We start from the raw sequence: 12,186 nt of genomic DNA, 5'->3' as shown, positions 1-12,186 counted from the left end.
AATCAAAACCTAACTAAAATCACAAGGTAAAGCTTTCATCTTTACAATATAAAGCAATTACTTTACAGAATTTAAAGCGATTAATTCATGAAATATATATTAATAAATGCTCACACGTTTCAATATTATTCTACAGCTAATTAATTTTCTTCAAGTTGCAGCCAATAAAATCAAAAGCCAACTGGATCCAAATTAATTTCTTCACACTGTTCATCAAATAAACCAAACAAAACCAGAAGAAGAAGAAGAAGAAGATGTATACATACATACATAAACCCTGTTATTAAATTTATACATGAACACTGATTGTTACAAGTTAATCAAATTCACACACACCAAGTACAGAAACAAGCAGCCAGTTTGGATCCTTAGTTTCCATGAATAAACAAACAAAATCAACTGGGGGTTTATTACAAAACCAGAGGAAAACAGCAAAATTAAACACTTCAAACTTGATCAAACCTTAAGGTCTTCTTCATTAATACACGATCGATGTCGTTGATGATACTGCGGCGGCCTCGACGACGATGCCGCCGATGATGATGATCCTCCAAGCTCAATCAATGGCGAAGTAGAAGGAGAAGAGTAATTTGAAGCTGCCAACACCAAGCTGCCTTCACTCCAAGACCTCCTTATAGGATAAGACACATTCTTGCACTTAGGCAATCCATTGGGACAAATATAATTTCCCCTACCTTTATTGTTGCTCTTACTGTGGAGGGCACATCCACAGTTTCGATGGTACGGCCGGCGTTCTATCTCCGTGTCGCCGCCGGAGATGCAACCCTCGTAGACACACCGGAAAAAACCATCGGCAGCTCCTGTGGCAGCCATGCAATAATGAAGTTATGAACCCTGGCTAGACCCTGGTATGCACTTATATAATTTAGTTATTGCTATTTATTTATATTGTTGATTAAAGCTGGTTTAATTTGCTGGATTCAGCGTTGTAAAAGCCGTGTTTTAATATCAATTTCCTCCTCAAGTTTTGGAAAATTACAAGTCACCCAACAATTTCAGAAAGTAACAAATGCACCCAAACTGTTGACAAGTGTCAATGGTACATTAAAACTTTGTTTCGAAATTATTTTAATATCCTTTATCTTATTATACTTTCCTCTTTCATTTTATATTATTCATTTTTTAATGTATATAATTCGATTAAATTTAGGTTTTAATTTATTTTTGGTTTCTTGTACAAAATTAAATAACAATTTAACTATTCATATTAAATTGGTTAATAAATATTACTATTTATATACTCAAAATAATTGAATAAATAAGACAAAAGGTAATATAATAGAAAAAAAATTTGGGTGCATTTGTTACTTCTCCCAAATCTTGAGGATGAAATTGTTGTAAACCCATGTATTAAGCTTGGGTAGACAAAATGCACGTGACAAAATTTTTGGCTTATTCTGAGGGAAAGAGAAGAAGAAAATTTATAGTTGAACAAACTATAGTTGAAGTTACTAACAAGACACTCATAGTTTGCCTCGATTACAAGTAATTTAATTTGATTATAATTAATTAATCAATTAATTTATAAGTTTATGCTTTGTATAATCCCAATACATAACACTGTTTTAGGTGGGTTAATTAATTAGGATATTTTTGGAGCTTAATTTAAGATATTAATTAGGGTTTATGCCCTTTGTATGATCCGGAAGGGTTTATCAAGAATTAACTTTTGCTTTAGTGTGACATAATTTTGTGGGGAACTTCGATGCTATTGTATGTCTTTGAGTTCCTCCACTATTGAAGGTTTAATTTGATATAATTCTGATTAAAAAGTAAAAGAATAAAATAATTCGGAAGTTCAAAGCCTTACAAAACAATAATGGTTCGTTTAGTTTGAGTGTTTTTTTCTCAACTTAATATTTCTGTTATTAGAAACGTCACACACGTGATATATTGCATTTCGATGTTTTAATTCTGTTATACCAAATTTTAAACGAACAAACTAAACACGATTTTACATATTTAATATGTCATTGCACATTTTTTATGAACATTAACACATAATTCACCGCTTATCTTTATATTTTGGAAAGAAAAAAAAAAGTATATGTATTAATTAATGACTAAAGTTATAAATGTGTAACATTTTGGACCCCATATTTTAATATTATAATCAAAGATTTATTGAAGATATTTTTCTACATGTAGACCCATTGTTATTTATAACTTTTTGGAGATGGAAATTAAGTCAATTAAATTCCAACCAACTTTACTGCAAAATAAATGAGAGATATCTTTTAGTTCAAGCATCACTACAACATTCAATTTAAGTTAGAAAAATATAACATAAAATTCAAAGTAAATTAAGTATCCATAATAAACGGGAATAGATAAAACTCACTCAAAAAAACTAGATCAAAGAAAAAGGGAATTCAACCACATATATAAAATATAACGAACAACTAAATTAACAATATAAGACAAATACAAATTCTAAAAATCAATATAACAAATAATATTTTTGGTATCAACGATTAACTTGAAGCATTTTATTTGTAAGTATTAGATGATGAATAGCATATGCTTAATTATTACTTACTAAATTTAAAAATGTTTTCTAAAAATGTTTGGATTTAGCATAGTTTTAGTAAAATATTTAATATTTTATGAAAAATTATCAAATAAATTACATTTTGATTTCAACTACTTTTTATACTCTCTAAGATATTTCTTGTTTGTATAATTATGTGTGGAACTATCTAATGAACATCTTAGATGAGTACTTTTATACCCTGAAAGAATAAAATAATAATAATAATAATAATTTTAATTATTTATATATTATGCTCGAGCAAGTGGTGGAGAACCCATCCATGGAGGTTACTTCTAAGAGGGGAAATTGAAAAGATGGGTAATCCAGTATGAGATAATAACTTGTGGAGTAAATTAATTAATTAATTAATTAATTACTTGTTATGAGACAATTAAACTGTACTTAGCTACCCAAATTCCATAACTACTACACCTAAATTTCGTTTGCTTGACAATTGAAGTGTAATTACATACACCAAGTATTATAGGCTTTCTTCATCTTGTCAATCAACTTTTATTCTACTAATTCGGTATATAATTTTCTAAAAATTTTCTTTAGACTGTCTTACAAGTCCACCTTATATTTAGTTGACGTATCTGAGTTTTACATAGTTTTATTGGAGCTTAAAGAATTACGATCATTACTTATTGTCCTATTCACCTTTTTTGATAGAATTCGGGTTTATCTCTTACCTGATTCTTTCTTGTTAGGTTTAGAAAAACTATGATCATTATTTATTATTCTACTCGCCTCGTTTGGTACGGCTTGTATTCATCTCTTACTTAGTTCTTTTTCACTAGGGCTCAGAGCACTTCGTTTCTAACTAGGAAAATAATAGAGACACCAACAGTAGTGCACCAAATGACGTGACGAAATCCTAACCGTCGATTAATTATAACTTAATATTAATAGACGGTCAGGATTGCGTCACGTTATTCGATGTACAGATTTAGTGCGCTACTCCCGATGACTGTAGCATTACTCTTCTAACTAACACAAAACCTTGGATATCAACCTTTTCAAACGAGTCGGGAGTACCACTTGAGTCAAACCTGGACTCGCATTAGAAAACGATAAACCAAACCTGAACCTGAAAGGATACATAAACCCATTAAATTTTTTGGGCCTGTGGGCCGAATTGTAATCCGGAGGCCCAATTGTCACGTGGAGGATCCGAATCTGAAAGAGCATATTCATTTTCATCCGCCGAGCCCTATTCCCTTGTCCACGAGACGAAGCCCAAAGAACAGAACACTATACCTTGCACGTGTGCGGATAGTACACGTGGCAACTAACGGGTCCGTCCACACTGGACCCCACAAATAACCTTCACCGTCTTCGTCAAACTCTGCCTGGTTAAGCTTTCCGGGGGAAGTTATTAAAAATACATTTGAAGTTTACATTTAATTAAAAGGCTATCAAGTTTTGAAATGTTAACTAAATAGCCATATTATTGATTAAGGGTAATTAGTGCTTAATTAGGATTAATGTAATCTTTTCAAAATTATGTATATTTCCACAAATCCGAAATTGTTGCAAATAAACCCAAAAACCTTCTTCTTCCTCCCGCCATTAACGCATCTCTACCTGCATCTTCTTCTCTTCTTCTTGGCGTCGTCAACATCTTCTTCTTCCTCTGCATCTTCTTCTTCTTCCTCTCTCCCTCTACATCTTCTTCTTCCCATCTCTACCGCCATTAACACTTTCTTCTTCTCCACCATTACTTCTTCTCCAGCAAAGATCCCCCTCCTCCTCCTCCTGACTTTCGCCTAAGTATGTGTATCTCCTTTTTACATTTTATATTTAGATTTACAAAGATTTAATAATGGATGGGGTTTGGGTTATGATTTGATTTAGTTGTTTAGGTTGTTGGGTTGGTTTTGTGTAATGTAGTTTGAAAGGAGTGAAATTTGTTGAAAATTTGTTCTGGTTATTTATTCTGGGATGATGGATCGTTGGTAGGTGGAGATGACTGAAAATGTGTTCTGGGCACGATGGATCGCTTAAGCATCATGTGTATCGCTTAAGCGTCCGGTAGGTCTGATAATACAGCAGATAGATCGCTTAAGCGATCAGTATGTACCTAAGATCGCTTAAGCGATCTGGTTAATTCTTTTGTAGTGAGCCGATCGCTTAAGCGATCATTAAATGGCATAAGATCGCTTAGCGATCAAGGTTATTTAACTGAATCGCTTAAGCGATCAGGTGTATCCTTAAGCGATCCAGTATAAATAACCATGATCATTCAAGCGATACATCACCAAATATGCGAATGTGCAGATTCTTTTTAAACTATTTGAACCCTTAGTACACATTTAAGAATATTGTTTTTCTTGCTTACAGGTAGTTGGCTATTATTATACATGGAAAATTGTTTTGGGTGTTATATTTTGGTGAGTGGTGGAGGAAGAAAGTAGGTGAAGTGGATTGGAAGACAAAGAATACACCAATTGCTGTGGCACAGAGGTTAGTTTTGATGAGTTGATTGATGAAATAATTAGAAGAGATAATTTGAGTTGCTCGCGTAGTGTATATTGTGAAGTATGTTTTAAGCAGAGCTCCTGAAAATCATAAGGTACCTCCTGCTGTATTAAGTCGGATGAAAGTGTGAACTTATTTATGATTAATATGGCCGATAGTGGTTCGAGGCCGATTTTAGGGTTCTTAGTAGAAAAACCGTTGGAAGTTGGTTCCAAGGAAGGATAACGAGGATCTAGCGGAGATTTGCCTGGTTGTAATTTGAACTACGAGGCCATTGATTTGTTAGCTGAAAAATCAAGAGTAACAGTCAATTGGGTGGTGGGAGGACACTTAGAAGAGGTTGTGTGGGGGGCAGAATGAAATGTTGAGGAAGAGGACCCCGTGATGTTCCATAGATGTAGAGTTCCTTTAAATACAGATTATGCAGAAGGCGTAGATTGTGAGGAAGAGAACACTATGGTCGTTTATGCAGGTTCAAAGGCATGGAGTATTAGTGATCAGCTCATGTCTTTACGGATGATCGACTTGCGCATAGGGTATTTATTTGACACAAAGGGAAGTGGTGAGGAAGCTAAAACTTGTTGCTGTGAAGGTAATTTTGATCATCAACAAAAAGTCAAATTCATTGGCTGTGCGGTTGCATGTCTACCGAAACTGCAAGTGGCGGTTTATTGTAGAAGGTGGGCGGAGTCAAAGTTTTTCTTGCATATATACCCGTAGCACACATTGGTTTGGGACATATTTCAGGTGAGCATCGACAGCGTCCGCTGATGTTATTGGACAATTTGTCAAAAGTCGGTTCTTCGAAGGGAAAGGTCCATCGCCTAAGACATTCAGAGACTTGTGCGCACAGAGTTGGGATGTTTGTTGTTACTGGAAATGCTGGAAAGGTAGACAACATGCACAAGATTTTGTGAGGGGCACGCCGGAGCACGGTACGCAGTATTAGAAGCGTACCGTTATATGCTTGATTTGACAAACCAAGGTAGCAAGACGGCTTTGAAGTGGGACATGAATATGATGTTTAAATATTTTTTGTTGCTTATGGTGCTGCTATAAGGGGTTTTGTAAACATGAGAAAGGTGTTGGCTGTTGAGGGTTGCTTTCTAACGGAAAGTATGAGGTACATTGTTGGTGGCCACTGCACAGACAGCGAGAATCACACATATCCTGTTGCATGGTGTGTGGTTGCCTCTGAGAATGACGATTCGTGGACTTGTTTTTTTTCACGTTACGACTATAGTGCCTGACAGTGACGAGTTGTGCATAATATCAGATAGCACAACTCTATAAAGAAGGGGATTGCCATTTACCGTCAAGCCCATCACGGATTCGTATGAGGCACCTTGGTGAGAACATAAAACAAAGTTTAGTGTGCTGGCCTCCTTCAGCTACTACATGGCAGCAAAAGCTTATCGGGTTGATAGTTCGAGGACACTTCCACAAATCCGAATCAAGGATGTTAGAGTTCGTAAGTATCTTGAGCATGATGTTGGTTTCGAGAGATGGAGTAGAGCTTCTTTCCTGGAGAAGGTTGATGTCATGACCACGAACATAGCTGAGTCCATAAATTCGAAGTTGTTAATAGAAAGAGAGTTTCCAATAGTTGCACTTTGATGCAATCCAAAGACACTGTCGCGGTGGTTCCATGAGCGTCGTATGGAGTCAATAATTTTACTACACCCTTGTTCCGTCAGCTAAAAAATTATTGCGAAACATATGGAACTGTCAAAGCACTGTTTGCCTATCCTCTTTGCTCAAGAGTTTACTGTGCGCGGCTATGGTCCGATGCCCTAGTTAACCTTGTTACAAAAACTTGCAGCTGTAAAGTCTTGACATTCAAATTTACCTGTCCTCATGCACTAGCAGCACTGACACCAACGGAAGCCGGATTTTGGTTCAGATTTACATGGAACTTTGCTCCCCTCTATATGACAGATCACTACATGCTACATATCAAACGATATATCCGTGCCTCCAGAAGAGCAGTGGGTAGTGCCGCCAGAGGGCTGACATTATCCTCCACCGCCATTGAAGAAGACACCAAGGGGAGAAAAGGGTTAGCGTATCCCTCAGCCTTTGAGGTTCCCGGGATGAATAATGCTCAATTTCAAGCACCTGGTCCAAGAAGCAGTTGTCAGAAGTAATTAGGGTCGATTCGAAGAAGGATGAATTATTGATGTTTTAAATTTTATTGTTACCTTTAATAAAATATACTTTATATTGTGTTTCTTTTACATGGTCTAATATTTGTTGGTGATTTTAGTTTGGAATTAGGCTGTCAAATTGAGGAAAAAGTATGGAATTAATACGTTTGGTAATTTTAGTTTCTCAAAATTCAGGATAAAAGATGCAAAGTATATATTGCCCCGATCGCTTAAGCGACTAAGTGTATCGCTTAAGCGACAAAGTGTTTTCGCGGACGATCGCTTAAGCATAAAGGATCCTTAAGCGATCGTGCACCTGGACTGATGATCTCTCCCAGGTGCATGATCGCTTAAGCGATCTACAATCGCTTAATCGACCAGGAAAGGCAATATTCGCTTAAGCGATATCACTGATCGCTTAAGCGATCATGGACCTGGGCAGATTTGCTTCTCCAATCACATGATCGCTTAAGCGTCCATTGCATCGCTTAACCGATTCTTCTGTAAATGGTTTTAAAATTTACAGATACACCCCACCTACCCACGGTGACAGATTCTTGCCACCGGAGCCGAATCGGATCGGGAAAGGCTTTTCGATGCACAGTGGTCGGATCTGGCTGATAGGGCCTCTATATGGCCTGTTCGCCAGATCGACCACGGTGTGGCCGGAAAAGGGCCCACGATCCGTCAAAGTCGGACATTTCATTGAAATCCATGACGGGAAGATGTGGCCTTTCCGGCCACATCGACGGTGGATATGGCCGAAAAGGTCACAAATGGCCATTACCGGCCATTTCCGGCCGTCGTTGCTGTCGGCGGTAGCCAGAATCTGGAAGTTGGGTGGGTGGGTGTTTTTGTTAATTTTTGAACTTTTTTTTGGTATTAATGAAATTAATTCACTTAATGGTTCGAAAATTAATTAAAATATACTGTATTTCCTAAATAATTAAGTAAACAAATATAAAATATACTGACTGACTTTAATTAATATAAGGGTTTACTACAACCCTTGTTCCTTCAGCTGATATAAGTAACGGAACAAGTGCTCTGAACGAATCGTAAACCCTTAGGTTTCAACTGACGTGCAAAGGAACTATATTTTTGATATAAATGTAATAACCGCAACAGTGCTCTGAACGAATCGTAAACCCTTATGTTTCATACTGACCAAAGGAACTATATGTTTGATATAAATGTAATAACGGAAACAGTGCTCTGAACGATCGTAAACCCTTATGTTTCATACTGACGTGTCAAGGAACTATATGTTGATATATGTAATAACGGAACAAGTGCTCTGAACGAATCGTAACCCTTATAGTTTCATACTGACGTGTCAAGGAACTATATGTTTGATATAAATGTAATAACCGAACAAGTGCTCTGAACGAATCGTAAACCCTTATAGGTTTCATACTGACGTGTCAAGGAACTATATGTTGATATAAATGTAATAACCGAACAAGTGCTCTGATGAATCGTAAACCCTTATAGTTTTCATACTGACGTGTCAAGGAACTATATTTGATATAAATGTAATAACCGAACAAGTGTTCTGAACGAATCGCTTAAGCGACCCACCGTATCGCTTAAGCGATTTTAATAAAAGACCCATGATCGCTTAGCATTTTTGTCGCTTAAGCGATCTTTTCCGAGGCAGAATGGCATCTGCCAGACTATGATCGCTTAAGCATTTTTGCTATCGCTTAAGCGATAATTAATAAAGACTCATTATCGCTTAAGCATTTATGATCGCTTAAGCTCTTTTCCGAGGCAGAATGACATCTGCCCAGACTGTGATCGCTTAAGCGATCTTCCTATCGCTTAAGCGTATTAATAAAAGACCCATGATCGCTTAAGCGATTATAATCGCTTAAGCGATCTTTCCGAGGCAGAATTACATCTGCCCAGACTATAATCGCTTAAGCGACCCCTCCTATCGCTTAAGCGATTATTACTGAATTACGAATGTTGCTTAGGCGCCCTCTCGTATCGCTTAAGCGATTTGACTAAAAGACACATGATCTTATATAGACAAACCATGCATAGTAAATTGAAACTGCTGAATTATCTTATATGGAAAAACAAAAATATATCCCAATATCAGATCCAATTCTTTACATGATCACACCATACATAGTAAATTAGTTTTTTATGCAAACAACAGTTTAGAATCCACAGTGTATGGTATCAGGCAGTCCATGCTTGAAAAGATGCCCACGACATCATTCTTCCCGATGCTTTCTGGCTCTGCACTAGCATCCAACAAATTCAAGATGATATCTACAATGCGGCTAATTGGTGCCCGTGGTTGACTTTTGTGGAATTGACCATTCCATCTTAGTGACCTGCAGTGTAAAACACCATAATATGAGAAAGGCATGAATTAGAAATAGCCAAGCCAATGAGAACAAATTAAATAGCAGTTCTGAAGTACACATCAAACACACCATTGAAAATGAACATGTATATCATCCTTATTGATAATTATAACAGGTATCACATAAACTCAACTCAAAAAACCCAAGTATGAACATCAACACACATAAACTCAAAACGAGCCATCGCCCATGGAAGCAGTCGACAGCCCAGCGCTCCCGACATTCTGTCATTGTTTCGTCTTCAAGCTGTCCATCGGCTGTTGGTCATGTCGAACGAATATTTCAGGGCATATGCCCCACATTCAGCGCTACAAAGAAGACATTAGCATTAAATAAACTATAGAACAATTGTATTAGTAGTTAGTTTAAACAAAATTTACCTTGCTCTTAATTGGGCAGGTAGACGCTGAATTCGCCACTTTCCGTTAGTACCTGATCACCCAACTGCCCAAACATCCCGCTGTCACCAACAGCCGCGGAACAACCTACAGTGGCTCCAACTCGACCTCCAACTGCTTTCTCGCAAATGGTTGGTTGCAGTCAAGGATCTTCAGACACCCCTCCTCTAGATGCGCACGACTGCTATCCGTGCTCTGTTTGACGAGGATATGCAGTACACTCTTTTAACAAAGGCCCAACCGTGGCCATATTTGGGCCGATCCCCCCTTCGTACGCATAATCCTATCATCAAACCGGAAATCATCAGGGATGCAATCCACTGTGCAGCCAATCGTTTTCGCTTCGGTCCTTTTGCTACACCACTAGCAACGACATTTTTAATAAAACCGATATGCCGAAACAACGTTTGCCCAAACGCCACATCGGTGATAGCACAGTCAGGATACACCAGCTCACCATCACTAGTCTGTCGTAGCTCATCAGTGCCAAATTCTCATCGATGTGCTACATCAAATAAAAACAACAAGATCAGTATGGAAACACAGAAAAAATAGGAAAATTAAGTGAACATAACTCACCGAGTCCTCAAGCCACTCCCCACGTCAACAACTTCTGAAACCATTCCGGGGATAATCCCCGTCTTACACTTTATATGGCCATCATTCCCGATCCATTGTAATAGGCATAAAAGAGTTTTTTCCTTTCCTCTATTGGCCTATACACGCATTTGAGTCCAATTTCCCTTCCCCACTTCCTCCCCCTTCCTCCATTTACATCCCCGCTTCCTTCGCCTCCCAACTCCCCTTCCTCCATTATCACCGCCCCACTTCCACCACCAACCCCTCCCTCTTCCTTCTTTCTGGTTGTTCCTCCATTTGTTTCTTCATTTTCTTCTCTTTATCTGTGTCACTACCAGGTAGGCGTTTCACAAACTTGCTCCTTCGGCTCTCTCTTTTCAAGCCGTTTGCACTTCAACCGCCTTTAATTCTCCACCAACTTCCTCCTCCATTGTACCAACTTCGCCCCCCATCTAGCTACTTTCCCCCCCACCTTATCCACTTTCTTCTCCACCCTTTTCATTGTTTCTGCCATCTGCTCGCTTTGCATAAACGGCTGTTGTAAACTCTCAAACAGGCCGTTGAGAGTCAACAACCTCATTCTCCCTACGCCGATGTCTCGCAAAGCGGTACTTGTTGTACCGGTTGCTGAGGCATACGACCCCTCTTCCTCCCTCTTCTCCTCCTCATCCTCGGCCCCCCGAGCTTCATTATCCTCACATCAACGACATTGTCAAGTAAGGGCCCTGCAACTGCCATCACATGCTGACCCCTTTAGGTCCCGCATCAGGCGGTCTAACTTTTCTCCCTTTCATCCTCTATTGCTTTGAAAGATGGGACATAGTCTCTTTCCGCTTCACCAATAGGGTCAAAAAGGGACGGACGACTCCCTGCAATAAGAAAAAAATCAATCAGATTAAAGCAAAATAAAAGCAACTGCATATTCAAAAGCTTAATCCTTCAATCTTACCCCAGCTGCTTGAACTCAATCTCTAACTGGCCATAATCCCAATGGTTACAGCTCTCGACATGCCACCGCACCATCCTAGGAAATTGCTGTTGCACATTCCCATTGTTGCTCCTCCCCCCGCCTTAGCGAAGACAGGGATGGCCTCGTACTCCAAGCCTACATTGTAAAAAAACAGTCCATGTCATTATTCAAACCACATATTATAAAAATAAACATAAGCTATTAATATTTACCTGCATTGCCCATGGGAAGCCAACAAATTATACGTGCTTGGTTTGCCTTCCCGCCCCATTCAGCATGCTTTAACGCCATGTCTGGTTTTTTCAGGCTCTTGATGGTTCGCTCAATGATATCCGTCCCCACGGATAGAATTAAAGAACTCCAATCGCTTACAAACAGCAACCAATCTTCCTCAATAGCTTTTGTTGAGTCACCAGCCAATAAGATAGATTGTAAAAAATATCAAGCACACTTTTATCTTCTCTGCATCACTAAATCGAACTGTAGATAGCCTCTTCTCAAAAACTTTTCCTGTAATAGACTTTGCCCCTTTCAAACCTTCTTACAAAGTTTATGGCTCCCGCCCTCTTCCTACTCTGCGTCTGCCTCCGCCTTTGGCACTTTCCCGCATCCTAAGCCCGTCACCAGCATACTCCATCATACCAAACCGTAGTGGCTTTCCCTCCACCACGAACCA

General features: G+C 38.5%; 1 protein-coding gene across 1 annotated transcript; it reads right to left on the bottom strand.

The window, feature by feature from the left end:
- Window positions 1-263: 263 nt before the first annotated feature.
- Window positions 264-901, bottom strand: LOC116143602. The gene has a single exon (XM_031429062.1). It carries the CDS (start codon window positions 832-834, stop codon window positions 457-459), a length of 378 nt encoding a protein of 125 aa, XP_031284922.1. The 5' UTR covers window positions 835-901; the 3' UTR covers window positions 264-456.
- Window positions 902-12,186: the final 11,285 nt, after the last annotated feature.

Source organism: Pistacia vera, unplaced genomic scaffold (genome assembly GCF_008641045.1).
Source record: "Pistacia vera cultivar Batoury unplaced genomic scaffold, PisVer_v2 Contig430, whole genome shotgun sequence".
Taxonomy (NCBI): Eukaryota; Viridiplantae; Streptophyta; class Magnoliopsida; order Sapindales; family Anacardiaceae; genus Pistacia; species Pistacia vera.
The sequence above is the reverse complement of the archived record's forward strand: the minus strand, read 5'-3'. Positions and strand labels throughout refer to the sequence as shown.

What these genes read in the sequence shown, in the direction of transcription:
- LOC116143602 (XM_031429062.1), bottom strand. Translation starts at nt 834, where the DNA reads ATGGCTGCCACAGGAGCTGCCGATGGTTTTTTCCGGTGTGTCTACGAG.